This window comes from Gopherus evgoodei, chromosome 5 (genome assembly GCF_007399415.2).
Source record: "Gopherus evgoodei ecotype Sinaloan lineage chromosome 5, rGopEvg1_v1.p, whole genome shotgun sequence".
NCBI classification, from domain to species: Eukaryota; Metazoa; Chordata; order Testudines; family Testudinidae; genus Gopherus; species Gopherus evgoodei.
In genome coordinates, this window is record NC_044326.1 from 114,652,484 (window position 1) to 114,675,577 (window position 23,094).

At 41.8% G+C, this 23,094-nt stretch overlaps 1 protein-coding gene across 2 annotated transcripts; it reads right to left on the minus strand.

Annotated features, from left to right (window-relative positions):
• Window positions 1-1,226: 1,226 nt before the first annotated feature.
• On the minus strand, window positions 1,227-22,195 carry CASP6 (caspase 6). 2 transcript variants are annotated; one of them, XM_030564581.1, is made up of 8 exons: window positions 22,077-22,195; window positions 14,997-15,035; window positions 13,749-13,791; window positions 10,186-10,332; window positions 6,726-6,802; window positions 6,062-6,237; window positions 3,498-3,657; window positions 1,227-2,139 (listed from the first exon to the last, which is right to left on the minus strand). In XM_030564581.1, exons 1-8 carry the CDS (start codon window positions 22,114-22,116, stop codon window positions 1,901-1,903), a joined length of 921 nt encoding a protein of 306 aa, XP_030420441.1. In that variant the 5' UTR covers window positions 22,117-22,195; the 3' UTR covers window positions 1,227-1,900. The 2 variants fall into 2 exon arrangements, with proteins under 2 accessions (XP_030420441.1, XP_030420442.1); XM_030564582.1 differs by lacking the exon at window positions 13,749-13,791 and having other exon boundaries at window positions 22,077-22,128.
• Window positions 22,196-23,094: the final 899 nt, after the last annotated feature.

A 23,094-nucleotide genomic window follows, 5' to 3' on the forward strand; every position in this document is an offset into this window, starting at 1 on the left:
CAGCATCTTCCAGCCAGAACCTCTTGCCACTTATGAAAGTCAGTAAGTATTATCCACATTTTACAGATGGGGAAACTAAACCGTATAGACGTTAAATGAGTTGCTTAAGGCCCCAAATTGAGGGACTCAGTGATCCAGGATTAAGGAAACCATTTCTTGGATCTCTCTCCATGGTTCTAACTTCTGGCAGTGGTGCGGTCTTAACTGACAAAATCAGAGCACAGAAACCTTGAACCACAGACTAAGATCCTCTGCATTATTTGATTTTAAGTTACACAGCAAGAATTAATTTTTAGAACGATTCCTATTAGAATGAATATACAGAGTTAGTTTACATCTAATAACAAATTTGGGGGAGGGGGTGACTGGCTCAGTTTCATTTTAGAGAAATACATTTGTTCGATGCTTTGATCATTTATCCTAATCAAGTTGTATGCAATTTATATACTGAATGAATAAAATTAACGATAAAACTAGTCAATCTTAGGTCAGTATATACTATACATTAAGTCTTAGGCATCTATATAATATGGTACCTCAAATCTAAAACAACAAACAATTTCGGATACCAAGTCTGTCACCAGTAGTTTTTCTTAATTCAGGCTGTATTGTGTATTAATTTTTACAGCATCACATGTATGCTCATCTTCAGGAGGCTGAAGAACATATTTGTACATAGCTCTTCTGACTAGTACTAGTATAAACTCAGGGAGCTATTACAGTAATAGATTAAAGTTTGGCATGCAGTGTTCAGGGTACTATAAATTTAAATACACATTTTATTTAAAGATGTTGTTTTCCCATATTCAAAGATTGTGGGAAAATATTTGACCAAGCAATGAAGACTTCCAAATTTCTAAGAGGTATTTAAAATAATGCAGAATAAATTTGTCAGTCTGAGTTTCCTATTCTTGATGAAGTAAAAGGCAGAAAGAACAGTGTTTTGGGAGTGGGTGGTTTTCTTTGTTTTTTTTTTATTTTTATTTTTTTTATTTGATTGATGGTAGGTCTCTTGGATTGTGAACTGACTATAATTATTCTGTAAATCAGAGAGAGAATCAATGGAACCCCATACTGTCATTTTTCTAACTACAGCAGTTCTTTAAAGTTCAGTGAAGAGATGGTATTGATCTAGTAAGGAAGAGCCCAAACACAGCTGTGCTTCATAGATGTTCAGTTCCTCCGCTAAAAATGAAGGCAAAATATCACACAGGCTTGGAGTCTAGTGAAACATACATTGCACATTTTAATGTGTTGTAGGTGTTAAATATTTAAGATACAGAAAAATTACAAATATACCTTAGTTGCACTCCTCATAAATTAATGTCAGTGCAAAAAAAAAGCTTTTATACTCTAATGCAGTTTTAAAAATTTGTGAAAAAAGTTAGAAAATGCTAGAATGCAGTTAGAAAATAGACACAGTGTCATTCAAGTGCAAGTCAGAACATTTTAAAAAATTGGTTAAAAAGTGCTTGCTTTCTTTGACTTGCATGACCCTCATTACCATGGGATCTGAGCACCTTGCAATTTTTATTACACAGAAATCAGTGTTACAATTATTTCTCCCAAAAGTCCCTGAGATTGCTGTTGCTGCAATGCTGATTTATTATAACAAAGCAATAATTTCTAATATAGAAAGGTGGTTTTTTTAAGTATTTACATTATGGCTCCTGAAATTTGATCCCAGCATTTTTGAAAATAGGCCTGTTGAGGAAATGCATGATGTGATGTGAATAACTGTGCGGTTCTCTAGCTCCATCGAAAATCATGGTATAAACTACTGAACAAGAGAACAACTCCTTCACTCAGTGATCTTCTAGACTACAAGATTAAGTGATGAAGATATTTTTCATTTTTGGAGTGAATCTGAATAAGATGCCATTCTCACAGATGGGCAAATCTACTTTGATTTTTGAGGGAAGTGTAATTTTTTAGTTAGCATTGAGGCAAAACAAGGAATCTGCTTCTTTCCTATTGCATTAATGTCTCTGCACATATCCACTCTGCGATGAGAAACTTTCCTGTTAACCAGAGTGAGAAGTTCTGTGAATTCCAAGGAAGAACCATATTTTCTTATCATCTCACACAAGTCTTGAATATACCAGGTGCCATTTAGAGTTTCACGATGAGAATAGTAACCTATTGGGAAATAAGAGCATAGGACTCCATTTAACCTTAACTGAAGAGTAGAAGCCACAGTTAATAACTTTCAATATCACAATTTATTTCTTGCCAGTCATGTTCATGGACTGCAGATAAGTTTTAGATATACATCTCTGCACTATTTATGCTATCTTGGGTACTCAGATGTTAGAGATAAAAACAGTACTTTGGCAAATTTGCATGATCAGATTTAACCTGGGATTAATAAGAACGGCCACACTGTGTCAGACAAATGGTAGATCTAGCCCAGTATCTTGTCTTCCAATAGCGGCCACTGCCAGATGCTTCACAGAGAATGAACAGAACATGGCAAGTGAGTGATCAAGTGATCCACTCCCAGCTTCTGGCAGTTAAAGGCTCAGGACACCCAGAGCATGGGGTTGCATCCCTGATAATCTTAGCTAATAGCCACTGATGGATCTACTCTCCATGAATTTATTTAATTCTTTTTTGAATATACTATAGTTTTGGCCTTTACACCACCCCCCCGGCAACGAGTTCCACAGGTTGACTGTGTGTTGTGTGAAGTAGTATTTCCTTTTGTTTGTTTTAAACCTGTTGCCTCTTAATTTCATCAGGTGAGCTCCATGGTTCTTGTGTTATGTGAAGAGATAAACAATACTTTTTCTCCATACCATTCATGATTTTATAGACCTCTATCATAGCCCCCCCTTTTTGTCTCTCTTTCAAGTTGAAAAGTGCCAGTTTTTTTAAACTCACCTCATAATTTACAATGGGTGCAACTCCATTTCTGTCAATGGAGTTGCATATTAGTGATTAATTTTGCCCTTTGACTTTATACAATATTTTGCAAAAAGATTTTGTATTAATATTTTTATACCTTTCCAACATCAGGTAATGTTAAGTTGAATGCAATATTGATTCAGTAGCAAAAACTGTTCTGTAAATTCACCCACTGTTGAATTACAGGAGAGTCTTCAGGATTGGGAATGAGATGGTTTGGGGAGGGCACCCATCTGCGTTAGGACGTTTAAGAAATCACATCCAAATGACATGATACTAGAAGTGCAGAAGAATATTTCCTTCTGATAGGTAGCTCACTGATCAGTATGCTTTGAGTTCAAAGTCATTTAAACATTGCAAGTTAGATGGCATATTTTCATTTATTCTCAAGCCTTTACACCATGCGGGGGAGACAGCACCACTAATGCAGACATGCAAAGTGGTGAGTTTAAGAAACCTGAATTCTTGTTTTGATTGTGTGATGAAGAAACTCTCCAAGCCTACTATATTTAGTGAAACAGCAGTGATACAGCTGCAAAACTCCTGCAGGAGTTAGATGCTAGAAACTTAAGTGCAAAATAACAACATACCTTCTGCAACTGAGTAGCACATTAGAAAGTCTGCACCAGCAGGTAAAGTATATATAGCCGCAGCATCCACTTCAGTTTCATTGACATTGGACTTGTCTACAATACTGTCCACTGCATCCTGAACAATGACTGGGTCATCATGTTTATCACCTCGACATGCCTAGCAGGAGAAAAAGCTGCTGAATCCTCTCATCTGCCAAGTACAGTTAGCCATCACAGAACAAAAAGTGCTTCCTGTTTGTTTAGATGTTCTTCATTTATGTGACTAAGTTCAGAAAGAACTACCTTTTGTCCTGCTCGTACATCCCTAGGGCTTTCAGTGGTAGAGAAAGCTGTTTAATAGCGATGGGCACCATACTGACCTATTCTCCACTTTTGGAAGAAGAAGAGGGTGGTAGCCTTACAGATCAGTTCAGGGAGGGTGTTCTGTGTAAGCAGCAGCTTGAAAAGAAGTGTGGGAATACCCTTGTGAGAGAAGCAGGTGCATGAGGCTGGCATTGTCAGTGAAGCAGAGTGGGGGACTCAGTAAGATGCAAGTTTCCTCACGGCCGCCTTCAACATTTCAAGGGGTTCAGCACTACCTTCTACTAATGTCTTGGTTTGCACTGAAAATGAACTTACAGCAAGGGTGGAACTGATTTTAGGTCATGGCTCTAGTTTTTGTTTTATGGGTGAGTCTACATTAGTAGGAGCCTCTAAAAAATTAGTTTTCCAGTTGAGATACTGAACTTCTCCCCCGCTTGCTGCTCTTACTTCCATAAAATCCAAAGTGGATTTACTCTTAGTATAAGATACTGAACAGCAGGTTTAATTCTGCCAGGACTCTGTGTCTGAAGGAGGTTTCACCCAGAGGAGAGGCGCTATAAAGGGGCTGGAGCTTTAAATTGCAGCCAGGTCTCCACAGGATTGCTGCAAATGGAGGCCACTCATTTCCTGAAGGCCCTGGCCACTGTCACTCATCTTGAGTTATGCAGCCAATTTGAGACCCCACTGGAGCAAGAATTCCTTTGCTAAAAGGCCAGGAAAGGCCAACATAGTGCAGGACTAATCGAGCTCCAAATACAGGCTTGATTTTATTTTTTTTTAAACATAAAAATGTTAAGCATAGGTCATGCAGTACAAACTCCCAACAGCATCAGGCCAAGGGACCTCAATCTTGACTAGGAGGGAACCATCTGATAAGGCAAGGATACAGTTCATGGAATTTGCCCATTCAGTCTTTAGCCTTCCTAAGTTTGGCATCTAGGTACTAGCTGTGGTCACCTAAAAATCTGAGCTAAGGTCACCAACTCTTCCCCAAAAAAATGACTGGACAATTGTTGGCCATCTATCCTACGCAGTCTTGATTTGAGCTGGCTTTCATGTATCAGTATAATTTTACCATTGTGACTCACTGGCAGCTTCATTACACGATTATTTCCTGTGTTAGTTAGCGCAGCAAAAAATTCAATTTAACTGATTCTCAAATGCTTTTGTACACTGGCTAAGATTTTCCAACCCAGGCTACATAACTGTAACCCAAAGACCACTTGATGCCAACTGCCAGAGGGCACAGAGAGACAGAGATCCCCTGGGTTCACTTTAAGAGGTCACGTAGAGTCTCTGATTTAAAGCTGTGTCACACTGGATGTCAATCATTGCAAGATGTTATATATATAATGTATATTATAATGCTGAAAAATATATATTTTAGGCCTTGTAGCTAAAGGCAGCATGGTTTGAAACAAATGCCTCCTCTCTGGAGAAGTTTTTCTCCTTAGTGGACCATTGTGTGTTGTACAATAGAAGTCTATTAGAATATTGAGTTAAATGCTAATGAAGAGCTTGAAGAGAATTCAGAAGAGGTGACGATCAAAGTTCTTGTCTGGTATATCTGGGGGCGCAGAGAGAGACTCAAGCATCCTTCAATGCATGAAGACAAGCTGCAGTCTTGATCTTATGAAAGGGGGATTTCAGCCAGCTTGGTTGAAATATGCTGGGGAAAGGCACTGGGGTAAGCTATCATGCAGAAGATCGGGAAATAATCTCGTGAGTTAAGTTTAGGCTCTACAAAGCGTGTTATGACTTTTTTATATGTAACCATGTGTTTCCTATAGTCTTAATTTCTATTATTTGAATCTCTATTTTTTGATGATAAACTTATTCTTGTTTTCACTTTAAACATATTTAACTGCTGTGTGTTAACCAGAGTGGTGATCCTAGTTGACTTGAGTAAGCTGCTTTGGGAGTAGCGAAATTGAGTAGCATGCAGTGGAACGGGCTGAGCACTCCAGAGGGATGCTCAGAGGACTATGGAGTTGATATGTGCCTATTCTTAACCTGCAGCGAGAGAGAGAGGTATGTCTATAGAGGCCTGAGAGGTAGTACGTGTGTTGCCAGAGGCTGGTGGAGATAAGCTGATCCACAGACAAGATTTCCTCTCACTAAGGGCAGGTAGTAGCATGCTGCCTCTTGGAAGTGTCATAATAACCACCGCCTTTCCACATGAGAAGAAGTTATCCCAAAAAACTGTCCTCTGTACCACTGGGGAAAAAAGTTCACTAATTCAAGAACAGAGATCTTACCTGTATTATAAATATTTTAGGCTTTCCTACTAGACTCGGGCATTTGTCTCCTCTGAACATGTTTGTCACTGTCTGAACTTTTATTTTAGCATCATAGGCATAAATGTGATTATCTTCACCATGGCTCAGGAACACACACACAAAGCAGTCAGCATCACTGTGGTTGTCCATTGACACTAAAATAGTGGAACTGTGTTTAGATGATTACACAAGCTTAGAGTATTTATTAAACACCCCACCATTAGTCCACTCAGAACGACATTTAGCCATTTAATCTCAAATCAGTCTTATTTGAAATACGTTGAGCCAGTGTCTCAGCTGCTGTAAATCAGCATAGCTCTGCTGAAGTTTGAAACTATACTGATCCATACAAGCAGAGGATCCAGTCTACTGGAAGTTAGAGAGATGCTTAGTAAACACTACTTCTGTTGGTCATAGATGCATCTTGGGAATTCCAACACTTGCAATGCAATACAAATGAAGTTTCTACTGATATAAAAATTTATTTTCTGTTCCTTAGTCTTTTTATGTTATGGGATTTCATCATAGAAGGGAAACAATCCAGGTTACAGTGAACTTGTCTTAACAATGACGGAGAAATACAATTTTATCTAGAACTGCACCTGCAAGCAAGCTAAGACATACCTACTACATGATCTCCTACCTTCATAAATGTTCCGCATAACCTCTTCTGCTTTAAGGTCATCAAAGCATCTGACTTCAAATCCAAGCTCTGTCAAACTATCATTAAACACACACATTTTAATAAGTATCCTTTGTGAGTTATGCTAAAAATGCCAGAGCTTTTGTTACTCCCTTTGGAATAGACATAAATCCGACTGGTGTGAAGGGCTTCAGACTATGCTTGCTTGGAAACTAACCTCAATAAACATCACATTATCTGCACTTTGGATTCTGGTCATTTGCTGCATGGAATGGTACTCAAACCTGATACCCAGGAGTGTCTTAAAGATGCATAGAACAAAAAAAAAAAAGTAGTTTTATAAAGTGAAGGTGTTCTTATGAAATAGGAATTCTGTTAAGAGCAACAAAAAACACAAATAATTGAGGTACTCCCCCCAAGGAGCTGTCTGAAAACCAACCAATATGTGAAATAAAGTAGAAAATCCATTTTTGCCAAAATGCAATTTCATTTTCAGTCAACTATGAGCCAAAATGATAATTTTGGACTTTTTTTTTTTTTGGAAGGGTTATAATACTATCAAATCAAAAATTGAATATAAACAATATAAAAACTTAATCATATCCTGAAATATGCTGATGCTGGGCTATGCCACCTCACTGTATTACGCTTTTGATTAGGTTTACGTGCAGCCACTTCCCTTGTGAGCTTGTGCTAATCTACACTTGTAACTGGTTACTTTACAGACATCAGGTCAATGCCAGCCTAGCCTGGGTCCTTTACCCATTTTTACTCATTTCCTCAACACCGTGATGTGCTGTTGTTGCATAGTTCCATAGGCTAAAACAAAAATCACTGTGGAACTGCACTTCTTGTGAATGGAATAGTGGGTTTGCTATCCCTTCTTCATGTGTTTCTAATTACTACATCTAATATTGTATGCAGTGTCGCTATAGCTGTGTCAGTCCCAGGATATTAGAGAGATGATATGGTAATATTTTTTATTGGACCAACTTCTATTTAGTGGGAGAGACAAGCTTTCAAGCCACACAGAGCTTTTCTTCAAGTCTGGGGATGATCTGAAGAAAAGCTCTGTGTGGCTTGAAAGCTTGTCTCTCACTAAATAGAAGCTGATCCAATAAAAAATATTACACCTTATGACGCTGCACTCCGTAATGCTTTATAGAAATATGCTTATGAGCGTAAATATGACATAACTGGGATGTGTTTTATGCTAGATAGGCCATGTAATATATCTCTGCAAAGGTTATGATCTACTGAATATATTCATCCTATTTGTGTGCATGTGTCATTTTTGTATTCGAAGTTCTGAATACTGGCTATATAGTTGTTTGATTTTAAGTAGCCTCAGTGAAGCATTTGATCAGCTTCTTAAGAAAAGACTATTCTCTGTAAGTGCCCACTCAAGAAACACTTAAGCTGACAATGCACTTTGAAAGATGCCAATCCACATCTGAGCTTTCCTGGGAAAGCGGCATAGGCCTTTAAAGAACTGAGTCATGCATGGACATGTGACTTGCTCATGTGACTGCAAAACTCCATCTTGTGGAGGGGATTTTACACAGGAAAGGAAAGGGGTTTCCACCGACAAGAGAAAAGACTATATAATTCCCTGGGAAACCCCTTCAAAGGACAGTAACTACAGGGGTGTGAGTAATTGCTGGACCCAGACTAGGAGGAGGTTAGTCTGCCAAAGAAGCTTAGACTATGAGGCTTAGACTTGTGTGTTTTATTTTATTTTGTTTGGTAATTTACGTTGCTCTGTCTGTTATTACTTAGAAACACTTAAATCCTACTTTTCATATTTAATAAAGTTACTTTTTACTTATTAATTAACCCAGAGCAAGTAATTAATTCCTGGGGGAGCAAACAGCTGGGCATCTCTCTCTCTCTCTCTGTTACAGAGGGCAAACAATTTATGAGTTTACCCTGTATAAGCTTTATACAAAGTAAAACTGATTTATTTGGGGTTTGAGCCCCATTGGGTGCTGGAGACAGGAGCACTGCTTAAGCTGTTTTCAGTTAAAGCTGCAGCTTGTGGGGGACGTGGTTCAGACCTGGATCTGTGTTTGCAGCAAGCAAGCGTGTCCGGCACAACCAGGCAGGGTTCTGAAGTCCCAAGCTGCCAGGGAATACAGGCTCAGAGGTAGTCCCAGCACATCAAGTGGCAGTCCAAAGGGGGTTTCTGTGATCAAACCCGTCACACACCTCACCTACTATGTCTCTCTATTTCTAATATTGTCAGTGTTGGCAGAGTCTGAAATTTGTTGGCAGTCCACAGTGGAAGACAACTAGTGCTAGGAGACATGGGTGTTTTCTATAAGTCACATTTCCCTTCCTCTTTGCATATCTAAATAGTTGTAAAATAGCATGTGGTTAAGCTTAGACTATACTGGCTCCTTGAGTTAGCTACATCAACATACGGATGTAGAGCACAATTGTTCCTAGAGCTTCATTTGGCTGCAGAGCTGCCCTGCTTCCCTAAAGCTGCTTTTTGGTAACTACCAGTTTCATATTTTGCATCTGCTAGCAGCTAGAACTGTGTGCACTTGCTAGGTGAATAGGAATAAAGGCTTCTTAACTTCCTTAACTTTTCAGTCAGTTTTTGAAATTGTATCATAGAGCACATCTGCTTACCCTAAACCCTGTCCTTGAAATACTCTGTTATTGGACAGCATAAGGTAGTAAACAGATTTATTTGAACTTCACATCACTTACTCAAACTGGTTACTGGTTTAGTGAATCCCAGGAAGTGCACGATGTGAATCAACAAAAGTCAATTTATCTCCTACCATAAGATGCACAATTTTAAGACTCATATTTAGAACTTCTATCTCAACAGTAGACATTTGCATCCAGCCATCACTGGATGGCTGATTAGAGATAGAAGATAAACTAATGTTGCCAAACAATATTAAATGGGCACAATCAGCTTGAAATCTAATCAATTACAAAAAGTGAATTGAAAGTAATTTCAGGTACTATACCTTCTCCCTGGCACTTTCTACCAGTTTGTGATGTTACAATCAAGTTTACCTTTTTTCTATATTAACCTATAAAAATGTGTTCCATTTTTCCCCCTCATGATAATGAGACAGAAAAATACATTGTCTGCTTAGTCACACAATACTAAAAAGCCTTTAAAAATTAAGATCACCACTTAGTCTTCCTCACCCTGATGGCTGCCTATACCTCAAGTCTATTTGCATAGGGCCTGATCCTGTCCCTACTGAAATCAGTGGGAGCTCTGCCTATTATTTCAAAGGGAGCAGAAGCAGGCATTTAACTCTTTTTATCATGGGGCACTGTGCAAAATCTTTCAGTCACAATTATGTCAATGAAATCAGTTATTTTAGAGCTGCTTAGATAACTTCCATGACAAATCACTTTGAACTGCATATTTTTATTTAACTTATCTAAAAATAGTATCCTTCTGTAAAGCAGCCCAATATCATCTTACCTGCGTTTCAGATTGTCTCTGTCTGCAAGTGTGCCCCGTCTATCTGGCAGTGTTAAGTGCCAGTAAAACTGCTCATGATTGAAGATTAAAGCAACCCCTCTTCGCCTGTGGTTCATTTTGTATTGTGCTGCTGGATCAAATGGTTGGCTGTTACAAAGAGAGAACATGCCTTTCAATTAACAAATAAATAATTATTAGTTCACCTACATATGTTCAGCGGACAAGATTTTCAAGAGTGACTAGAGAGGCTGGGTACCGAAATCCCTAGTCACGTGAAAATCTGGGGCACATTAAATGAGTCATTCAAAAATATCATTAAAGAACTGGCTGCAGTAGATAAAGGCCAGTAAATTCTGAGTTTAAAAAGATGTATCTGTAACATTCATTGTTTGCTTGGATTATCTCTTGAATTCCAGGACAGAAGACTGCAAATGCAATAACTAGGTACATTATGATAAATTAAAGTGGAGTCGGAACTAATTACTGATTCTCCAGGTTTCACAGTTTAGCCAGACTTCTTATTTTAAAAGTCATAGTGCAGACACCTTTTCATAATGTACGTGTGCACTAACTGGAATTTTTTTGAAGTTACTGTTTACTGAATCATATGCAACATGAACATGGCAGTTTATGTGACTACTTAACTTTCCCGAAGACAACATTGCGATGTTAGATTCTTACGCTGGTGGGACAGAGAGAGATTTTCATCCATGCTTATGCAAGTAATCCAAATAACTCAAGCAAGAAGAAATCAAAATGTCCTTAATACCAGTGACTCAGTTACAAGTCTGTACTATTCACCATTTCTGCTCTTAGCATCACCATGCTCAGTACTCAAAAATCAAGAATGGGGAAACAGGCGGAGAAAGATAGGGCATTTTTCTTCTCCTTAATTATTCAACCTCCACCAATAGGAAAACTGTTGGGTATAACCTGCTATAGCCTCCAAATCACTTGAGCAGCGACTCTGTGGACTTCTAAATAATAAATTTCCACAATAGGCCACAGTTTAAAATAAAATGGATACAAGCCATAAATATTTGGTGCATACAACATATCTGAATCTACTGAAGAAAGAAATTATCTTATGGACTTAAACAGCGATCCTTGTCTAAGTTGAGATGCATACTAAAAAGCACCCACTAGGAAGCATATGCAGTATTTTAAATAGCTTCTTCCACAAAATCGGAACAAAAGTAAACATTCCACCTGAGAAGACCTGAAACCAAATACTTACCTGTCAAAAATAGCTAGCATGACTAGAGCCAGTTGTAGGGCAGTGTGACCCAATCTGGGCTATCACACTTGGCACCCTAGGACTGACCATGTCATGTTTTCAATAAACAAAGGCATAGCTGGAGGCTGCTTCTCAGTCGCTATTCCCTATATTGCTGCCTCTATGTGCCAGAAGGAGCAACTTTTATCTCACACTTTGCCCCCACCATTTGTATTATATGGATTTGTAATATGTCAAATATTGTATGTGCATATGTCTAAGTAGCCCATAATACATATATGCTAATTGTTCTGATAAGCAGAACAAACTTGCAATGAAATTCTGTGGACTGTTCTAAATATATAACCAGGGCCATTTGGGTCCTGGATATTATCTAGCAGGAAGAAAGATGATGAGGAGAAAAGTTAATTGATGGGCTAATAGTTGGAGAATGGGTGTTGAATGAAGTCTGTGAAATTGGCTGGTATGAGGACATATGCAATTCTTGCATGTCATCTCAATATCTGTAGAACTGGTTCTGGGCATAGTTTCCCCTGTATTTCTTCCTTATTAATCACATACACACTGCCTCCATAAAGTTATATCTGGAATGTACCTTTTACTTTAATCCTTTTAAAATATAAATAGTGCATTAATTTTTTTTTAATAGAGTAAGCTAATTTCAAATGAGCGCTCAGATCCCAAAGAATTGTGTTGTGGTGACATCCATGCAGTTTCATGCCGGTTGTCTCTCCTATCCCTATTATTATTGACATGCATCACCTGTTTCTCATGGGCGGGGGGCAGAGCCACCACAAGGAACAAAGAGACGCTCCCAAAACAGGTAATGGGGGAAGTGGCAGCAATGAGGTAGAGGGTGTGTGTGTGTGTGTGTGTGTGTGTGTGTGTGTGTGTTCACACACATGAATATTAAGAGCTGGATGAAATTTTTCAGCTGAAACTTTTTTCGCTGAAAAAATGCAGATTTGGATTGACCAAAATATTTTGGCCAATTAATGCTGACTTTGTGAACTGCTTTAGTTGAAAAAAATGTAGAAACCTAGAAATGGTTTTGAGCAGGGACTTGACCACAAGTCCCCCCACTCCCAAGAGAGTGCCCTCAGCAGCTGGCTATTGAATATTCTGAAGCAGGTTCCCTCAGTCACTCTTCTTGAAGCTGTTCCACTTTGCTTAAATATTTTTTGGGCTAGAGAGAGGTGGTGAATGCCCTAACTACCAGATTAGAAGAGTAATTATCATTCTCTCTGTCCCAGTGACTAAACCTATTTATACAAAGCGGAAGGGCTTCAATAGGAGAGCTTGAGAGAAACCCCCACCAGAATATTCCATATCTCAGAAGTAAGAGCACTCTTCTGAGAGGTGGGAGATGCCTGTTTAAATTTTTTCTCCTCCACTCTCTCAAGGCAGAGAGGATGGAATTAAAACTGGGTCTCTCACATCCTGGACAAGTGCTCTAACCAGCCACTGGGCTGAATGTTGTAAGAGTGGCAGCACCACCTCCTTATCCTCCAGCTGGATTTTAAGTGGGGCTGGATCTGGTCGGCATGCTCTATTTCTACTACATTGACCCTACCAGCAAGAGAGTTAGGGGAATGACTATCTTCCCCTGGTTGGAGGATTATGCTGGGATTTAGGCATCTGGATGCCTAGAGTAAGGCAGCAGTGGGCATACTCAGAAACAGAAACTTGCTTCACCAACAGACCTCTACAGCAAAAGTTAGGCACCAAGTAAATTTAGGTGCCTATAGGGTTAGGCAGTAGCTGAGCAGGGGGGTTGTGGATCCACAACAGCACCTCAATCAGGAACTTGGGCACTTAAATCCCTTTGTGGATCTGGGCCCTAAACACACCCCTTTCTTCTGCATTTCACTCCTGGCTATCTTAGGTAGCTCCCTAATCAGCTTGCTGGCTCCAGTGAATCCCATTCTGAGGACTCTAACTCTCCCCATGCATTGTGTGGGAAACCTGAGTACCTAACTTGGGACCATGAATTCCACTCAATAGCAGGTTGCCAAGGAGGTTAGTGTTGCAATGCCTAAGTCCCCTTCATTAATCTAGCCCTTCCTACTGTATGTATATGTTCACTGTCCAGCACTATGGAACTCTGATCCTTACTAGGGCCTCTGGATGGTGCCATAATAAAATAGTAATTAACACTACTACTTCATTGATACATAGGAGTTTGATACACATGTTCTGTAATGTTAGGAGGCTTTCTTGGGTACTCAGCTTCGGCTCTTAGCAAAGATTAAAAAAACCCAAGTCATAAATGGGTTTCACATCGCTATCTTTCTTTAGTTGTTCTGATTAAAACGAAGGCCTTTACCTTCTCTCAAGGGCATCTGTTTCTGTGACATTTTGGTCTCCACCTATAATAAAAAGAGAGCCAAAGGATGTTTGAATTACTAACCTAGTTATTAAAAGAAAATTTGGTATCTTAGGAAGTGGGAGATTTTCAAATTTAAACTTTGTCACATTGCAACACCCCAGAATGCCATTCCAGCACTTTTTTTTGGTGGGGTTCCATTACTATCACATATGAGTGACAGTTCTGGAAATGCATTCCAGCACTTCATATGTTGAGCACAGGCAACCATTTGTAAAGTACACTTGCTAACATAAACAAGGCAGTTCATACACAGGCCAGATAATTAGGCATGAAATCACTTTATTTGCATTAATACTCATTGGGGTGAACAATCTTATGGGTTTAGTTTTGGAGGCCATTCTTAAACATGAGAGTGGTAGCTGTGTTAGTCTGGATCTGTAAAAGCAGCGAAGAGTCCTGTGGCACCTTGTAGATTAACAGACGTATTGCAGCATGAGCTTTCGTGGGTGAATACCCACTTCATCGGATGCATTCATATTCACCCACGAAAGCTCATGCTCCAATACGTCTGTTAGTCAATAAGGTGCCATAGGACTCTTTGCTATTCTTAAACATGTGACTCCAAAAGACCAGATTTTTAAAATTGCAAAAATGCAAATGCATAAATTGTATATCTGCAATCATGGACACTGCATATGCAACTGACAAGCTATCCATCTGGTTATTTTAACACACAGCCTCCGTAATTTCATGCAAAAACTGTGCACGCTTTTGAATACACTATTTAATTTCTAGCACATAGTAGCACTTCTTTTAAATACATGATCTAATCAGCCTGAAAATAAGCATTTCTTTGAGGTTAGCTGTGTCACTCAACAATTTAGTAAGTGATGTCGGTATAAGGACATCCAACTAACAGAAAAATTCTAAAACATTCAAACAACTCACACCCTTTCTTCAGCTAAAATGCATAAAATATGTACATAAGCTGTGTTAATACACCCAAAACTCCCACTGAAATTAATAACACTATTGATTGTACAAGGAATACAGAGCTGGACCTAGTGTTCTAAAGATGTTAAAGATAAAGCTGTCAACTATGTCCTGTTCTCATCTTCTCCCACCTATATGTTAGTGTCTCCATAGATCTGAAGATATCTCACAATCCATATTACCAAAAGAGTGACAGCCCACAATACTCCTTTTAACCTAGTAATTTTATGGACGTAATACACTTTACTGTACCTTTGGTATTGGCAGGCCCACTATCCACCTGGATTTGCCCTGCAATTGAAAACACCACAACAATGTCACTGTCATAACATACAATGTATCAGCTGCAAAAAAGAAAATATGAGCACATTTTTATACTACACAACTCACGCCTTTTCATAATTTGTTTCTGTAATAGTATCCTTCTGTAAAGCAGCCAAATATCATCTGACCTGTGTTTCAGATACTCTCTGTCTGCAGGACGGACCATGTTTGTTAATTTTTGTGATTATTTTTTGCCCTTTGCTGCCCCATTAATACCCTACTATTGAAATCAAGTCACGAAGGCCTTGTCTACATTAGCATTTCTTCTATTATTGACCTAGCACAGGTATATATCCACTGGTGACAACAATGGTGGAAATGCTAGTGTAGACCAGTTGCCAGTGTTTTTACCATCATGTTGTCTAACTGTCAAGGTTAGCTGGAACAGTGTAGGAAACACCTGTAGCCTGTCTACACTAGCAAGTCCACTGTGGCTACCATCAGAAGAACTGCAGCACGGGTGCTAAATTAATGATGGGAGAAGTGCTGAAAAGTATTAACGTAGACATAGCTGAACTTAGCCGTAATGACACAGTTCAGAATCCTCAACAAAAGAACTATTACAGAGAGCATGTGTGTATGAGAGACACAATAGTTTTTGCCTGCAAACCTGGAGTTAAGGCTGATAAAGTATCACTTCAGCCAAAGTACACTCAACCCTTAAAAACATTATTGTTTCCCTTAAAAACTACCTTTCCTTAGCTTGGAAACTCCAAGTTAAGTTTCCACTTAATTGCCAACCTCTCCCAAAAAACATACCTAAGGTCTCTGTGATCGGGATATTGGGCCTATCTCAGTGTTGACAAGAAAAAGTTAACTTTCCTCTTTAGGAAGGGCCACTGCTACATGTGCTTAACGATGGGATATGCAGGGAAGTGCAAGCTGTGGGGAATTAATGAATTCCTCATTATCCCAGAAAAGGATAAGAAAGAATCAGGCAGGTGGGCTTGAGACAAATAAGCTTCAAGGGAGAACAGCTGAGACAAAGGAATTGTCTCCTGGTGAACTATGCTGAAGTAAGCTATGTTGTGTGTTGAGTTTTATCTGACTGAGGTAAGATACCCTTTGTTTGCTGGGTCTCAGGCAAAAGAAAACTAAAGAGGACTTCTTGCTTGCTCTTAATTTAATTTCCCTTTAATCAGTTTCTAGTCACTTTTACTCTGAGTTTCACATACTCAATTAGAAAAACTCTATAGTATTTGGATTGCAAACACTGCTAGAAACTGTTCATTTGTATTTTTGTGTTCAAGTTTCTAACTTTTTAATTAATGAAAATGTTCTGTTGGTCATAAGTCTTGTAAAGATGGGATTTTTCAAAGGAATATCAGGGAAGTGGAGGGGTACCCCACTTCCTTGGAATTCAGTAGGATCTGGGAACCTAAATTTCCATTGGCTCCTTTGAAAATCTCATACTAAAAGTTTCTTTTTTACAATATCTAAAATTTGGAACAAACGAAGTGACAACATTCCTTTCAAAGCTCACTGTTGTTCAAATCTGTGTATTCCTTATTGGTTAACTCTAAGTGAATCCTTGGACACTAAAAACATACCATGTGATTGCAATCATTGTTAATGGTGTATTTACTGAGGCCTAGATTGTTTTCTCTTATGGGAATTGCTGGTGCTACCAAATTGCTTGAAGTCCTAGTTGCACCTGAGACCTGGTGGCATTCTCAAACAATCTCCTAAAGGGGACCAAGCCACTAGATATTCTCAGAACATGCCTTCTAGTTAGGGCCCTGCACAAAAGATAGCCAGGAACAAGCAGTGGTGGGATGTTTCTAGGTCAGTCTATCCCATATCCCAGTGGTTAGGGCACTCATCTGGAATGTGGGAAGATCCTGTCTGCAAATCAAGCAGGGAATTTAAAGCAGGAACTCAGGCCTCTTATATCATCAGGCCACAGAAACAAAGTGACTCTACAGCCTACTGCTTAGGGCATCACCTGGGAAGTGGGAGAATCAGGTTCAAGGTCCTGCTCCAAAAATATTTAAGGTGTAACAGCTCCAAAGGAAAGATTAGGAGAGGAACACCCACTATCCAGGTGGCAAGGTACTCACCTAGGATGTGACAACCTGGGTTCAAGTACCTGTGCCATATCAAACAGAGGATGGATTGGGTTTCCCACATCCCAGGTGAGTGCCCTAACCACGGGTGTACTGTGTAGTTTAACAAGCACGTACTTGTGGATGTATTTTGTGCAGGACCTGAACCAGTATGCATGCTCTGAGAACATCAACTGGATCAGTCCTCACTGGAAAGATGGGAGTGGGGGAAATGGTTACTTTGAGAATCTCACTGGGGCTTAAGAATAAGAAAAAAGAAAAACAGATGACTGGCTTGAAGGGAACAACCTGAGATGCTATACTTAATGATTCCTAACATGTGGGTGGTGACTGTTCAAAGGTATGAGTTGAATGCCAGAGGTTGTCTATTGCATCACAAGCTAGCTGTATTCATCTGAAGCAGATTCACTAACAGTGGGGCCCTCCTCTAACACCAGGAATGCCTTTTCCCTCTTTCCTATGAGTATAGGCACAGGAATAAGTCAATGTGTCAGGAGCTGACTGAGAAGAAATCTCAGCCATTAGCAATTATCTTTGAAAAGTCATGGAAGACAGGAGACATTCCATAAGACTGGAAAAGGGTAAATATAGTGCCCATCTATAAAAAGGGAAATAAGGGCATCCTGGGGGATTACAGACCAGTCAGCTTAACTTCTGTACCTGGAGAATGGAGCAAATAATTAAGCAATCAATTTGCAAACACCTAGAAGATAATAAGGTGATGAATAACAGTCAACATGGATTTATCAAGAACAAATTGTGTCAAACCACCCTGTTAGCTTTCTTTGACAGGGTAACAAGCCTTGCGGATAGGGGGAAGTGGTAGATGTGATATATCTTGACTTTAGTAAGACTTTTGATACTGTCTCTCATGACCTTCTCATAAACAAATACAACCTAGATGGAGCTACTATAAGGTGGGTGCATAACTGGCTGGAAAATCGTTCCCAGAGAGTAATCAGTGGTTCACAGTCATGCTGGAAGGGCATAATGAGTGGGGTCCTGCAGGGATCGGATCTGGGTCTGGTTCTGTTATATCTTCATCTTCTGTAATATCTTCATCAATGATTATGATAATGGCATACAGAGTCCACTTATAAAGTTTGCGGACGATACCAAGCTGTGAGGGGCTGCAAGTGCTTTGGAAGACAGGATCAAAATAATCTGGACAAACTCGAGAAATGGTCTGAAGTAAATAGGATGAAATTCAATAAAAATAAATGCAAAGTACTCAACTTAGGAAGGAACAATCAGTTGCACACATACAAAATGGGAAATGACTGCCTGGGAAGGAGGACTGCAGAAAGGGATCTGGGATCATAGTGGATCACAAGCTAAATATGAGTCAACAGTGTAACGCTGTTGCAAAAAAAGCAAACATCATTCTGGGATGTATTAGCAGGAGTAGTGTAAGCAAGACACAAGAAGTAATTCTTCTGCTCTACTCCACCCTGATTAGGCCTCAGCTGGAGTATTGTGTCCAGTTCTGGGTGACATATTTCAAGAAAGATATGAACAAATTGGAGAAAGTCCAGAGAAGAGCAACAAAAATGATTAAAGGTCTAGAAACATGACTTATGAGGGAAGACTGAAAAAAATGGGTTTGTTTAGTCTGGAGAAGAGAAGACTGAGAGAGGACACGATAACTGTTTTCAAGTACATAAAACATTGTTACAAGGAAGAGGGAGAAAAATTGTTGTTCTTAACCTGTGAGGATAGGACAAGAAGCAATGGGCTTAAATTGCAGCAAGGGCCATTTAGGATGGACATTAGGAAAAAGTTCCTAACTAGAATAAATTGCCTCGGGAGGTTGTAGAATCTCCATCACTGGGGATTTGAAAGAGCAGGTTGGATAAACACCTGTCAGGGATAGTTTAGATAATACTTAATCCTGCCTTGAGTGCAGGGGACTGGACTAGATGATCTCTCGAGGTTCCTTCCAGTTCTATGATTCTATTAAATCTTTGTAGCCTTATGGTAGGGTTTGGTTCAGGGGTAGGCAACCTATGCCGCATTCCGCACGTGTGCCATACGAGCTGATTTTCAGTGGCATTCACAGTGCCTGGGTCCTGGCCACCAGCCTGAGGGGCTCTGCATTTTAATTTAATTTTAAATGAAGCTTCTTAAACATTTAAAAAACCTTATTTACTTTACATACAACTAGTTTTGTTACATATTATAGACTTATAAAAAGAGACCTTCTAAAAACGTTAAAATGTATGATTGGCACGCAAAACCTTAAATTAGAGTGAATAAATGAAGACTCGGCACAGCACTTCTGAAAGGTTGCTGACCCCTGGCTTGGTTGCTAGAGCACACAGCCAGCTGTGTATCTGCATGAAATATACCTGCAAGGGCAAGAAGCAGATTGTGTGCGTAGAGGGCAATGTATCAGACAGCACTGGTGCAAATTTTAAAGTGCAAGCTACCCTCTCCTTAATCTCATTCTGAATCAACTGCAGTGCCAATGATGCCCTTTAGCCTGTGCTAGAGTATGCCACAGCATGCATGGAGGACTAAGCAACCACACCCCACTCCATCCTAACTTTCTTTCAAAAGGAGGGGTGCTCCTAAAATCCATACAATATTAAATAAAAACCCATCATTATTGTGTACCCACTCAGTTAGTTGCAAACTAAGGGCTTGTATACATGGGAAAGTTATTCTGGAATAAGCTAAGGTGTGAATTAAAACCGATATAGTTATACTGGTATCATTCCCCAAGTGAACACTCTTAGGGTATATCTACACTACAGACCTTACAGCAGCACAACTGTACCGCCACAGCCATGACACTGTAAGGTCTCTGGTGGCAGGTGAGAGCTCTCCTGTGGGCATAATTAAACCACTCCCAACCAAGTGGACTGGAGAGCCTCTCCTGCCAACACAGCGCTGTCCACATCAGCACTTTTGCCGGTGAAACTTATGTTGCTCAGAGTGGTGTTTTTTCACATCCCTTACCAACAAAAGTTTTACCAACAAAAATGATCATATAGACAAATCCTTACTCTGGTACAACAGTGGCTTCTTTGGGTTTAGTATATGTTGCTTGAGAAGGTGGTTAAGATAAACTGGAAAAGAAACCCTTACACTGAAATAAGTTTGTCCACATGGGGTTATACAGCTGTAACTATAATGGCATAACTGGTAAATATTTTGAAGTTTGAAGGGATTTTGTTTGGTTGGGGTTTTTTTGTTGATGGTGGTGGTTATGGGGGTATTTTTTGTTTTTGTTTTTTGCAAACAATCTTTTGTGCAATCTACTACTCAGGCCAGTTCTGAAAACACGGTTGGGGAAGAGGTCTGGGAGCACAGTCATTGCAGAATTCTATTCCTTTTTAATTGATTTTCAGTTAATACAGATGCATGTGTTAAGAAGTGTTTTACATGCACAGGGTACAATAGGAGATGCTATACATTTTAAACATGACACCGTTCTTAGAAGAGAAATAAAATAACTTTTAAAAGCACTGTTAAATCACCTTTATCGGTAACTACAGATGTCACACATTCAGGACCGGCGCTAGGGTTTTGAGCGCCCTAGGCGGACGGCAATTTTGCCGCCCCGCGGCTCTGGTGGAGCTGCCGCAGTGGTGCCTGCGGAGGGTCAGGTGCTCCGCAGCTCCGGTGGAGCTGCCACAGTGGTGTCTGTGGGAGGTCCACTGGAGCCGTGCGAGCAGCTGACCATCCGCAGGCACGACTGCGGCAGCTCCACGAGAGCTGCCTGCCGCCCCCTCCAGCGGCGCCCTGACCCAGGGTCAGTGCACCTCTGCGGCAGCCGGCAGCCCGGAGTTTCCCTGGGCCAGGGGACACCCTGGGCTGCCGGCGCCCTGACCCAGGGGACACCCTGGACTGCGGGCTGCCGCGGCGGTGCCCTGACCCAGGGAACACCCTGGCCTGCCGGCTGCCACCGGCAGTCAGACTCCCTCTCTGTCCCAGCAGCAGCGGCTGCTCAACCATTTAAAAAAAAATTGGGGGGCGCTTTTTGGCACCCCCAAATCTCAGCGCCCTAGGCTTCGCCTAGTCCGCCTAAATGGTGGCACTGGCCCTGCATACATTGCAAACCTGCTTACATTTATTTTAAGAAAACAACACTAGTTTGACTGAGCGTGAATACAGCCCATTCTATTAATTTAGTGTGCAATGTATGCTGGGAACAATTCACCTCTGGCTCCTTCGATCAATATCAATAAGTAGTGGATAGCTGACATTTTATGCCTTCTGTTTGAAACCTGCCAAGCAAAGGTGGCAGTTGTTTATGAATCACTGGTTTGCCTGGCACTGCAAGACTAGGTGCAGCATAACCAGTGTTTCATTCGTGCCCGAGCTTGCCCTGGCACCTCTAGGCTTGGCAGTTCATAGTCCCAGCACCTCTCCCTTGCCACATCAGTTATGAGAGTAAAAACAATTTCCTTGAGCCCGGGGCACCGCTTTCCTTGCAAATTAAGCGAGTGTAGGGAAGAACAGCAGATCCCTGCCCTAGGGGCTGCCAGCGGCAGGGCGGCGGCCGCCTAGGGGAGCCGGGGCTGAAGCTGTTTGTGTTGCTGGGGAGGCAGCAGCCCTGGGGGGAGAGCAGGAGACAAAGGGCGGGCCGGGCTCCCTGCGCTCTCACCTTTCGCTTTCCCTTCTCAAGGGCAAGAAGCGGGCGATGGTCGCCCGCCCTGCACGGCCCAGCCTGGCCAGACCTCCCCCCGCGCCCCAGCACCCCGAGCTCTGCAGAGAGCCGCCCAGGAGCGGAGCACAGAGGCAGTAAAGGGAGCCGCCCCCCCACCCCTTAGGGGGAACTAGGGGGGTTAGGTTCCTTCCCCCAACCCCCTAGAGACAATGTCTCCCCACCCCCGAGCCCAGGGGGCGCAGGCAGTCCTGGTCCTCCCGCGGTCCCCGCCCGCCCGCCTCTCTGTGCTCCTGGGTGCCGCCCGGAGCCGGGCTCGCCTGGCCCTACCCGAGTTGCTGCCGATGCGCCGGTGCTTGGAGCTCGCCATGGCCACAAAGACAGGGCCACCCCCACCGAAGCTGAACAGACGCCGCAGCCTTTCCCAGCTCGTCTTCCTCCTCCGCTGCTTCCTGCACCGCCCGCCCCTAGCCCGCCTCCCTCCTGCAGTGGCCACCGCCCCTTCCCGCCAGTGGGGATGCAGGGGACGCGCCCCAGTCCGGGGTTGTACGGCCTCCTGAACCCTCCCAGTGCTGGTGCGGGTTGGATCTGGGGTTTGGTTCAGTCCAGTGATAGAAAACCAAACCCCCAGATCCAACCCGCACCAGCACTGGGAGGGTTCAGGGGGCAGGAGCCAACTAGACAGTTCAGACCTGGCCCCTATATTTTTAATTAGTGTAGTGAACCAAGACCCTGAAGCTCAACACCACCGCCCCCATGCAGGACCGGCGCCAGGGTTTCTCGCACTCTAGGCGCACGGCCATTTCGCCGCCCCCCGCACTGATCCTGCGGCTCTGGTGGAGCTGCTGCAGGCATGCCTGCGGGAGGCCCACCGGAGCCACGGGAGCAGACGACTGTCCGCAGGCATGCCTGTGGCAGCTCCACCAGAGCCACGGCCCAACGGACACTGCACAGGCATGCCTGCAGCAGGTCAACCGGAGCCGCCTGCCGCCCCCCTGGCAAAATGCCGCCCCCTCAATAATCCTGGCGCCCTAGGTGATTACCTAGGATGCCTATATGGTAGCGCCGGCCCTGCCCCCATGTGAGCTGAGTACCCCTAAAATCTGGATCAACTTTCCCTTAGGGTACTTGTTGACTAGCGGTCTCCTGTCAGTATTTAGCCTTAAATGGAGTTTACCACCAGCTTTGAGCTGCATTCCCAAGCAACCCAACACAAAGAAGACCGAATCCTGGCACATCAGGGGCCATAAGTGGCCTCACACCATCCATGGGCACCTCTTAAATTCATGAGGGCATGAAACTGTTAAGAGGTGCCCATGGACGATGTAAGGCTGGTAGCATCTGGTGG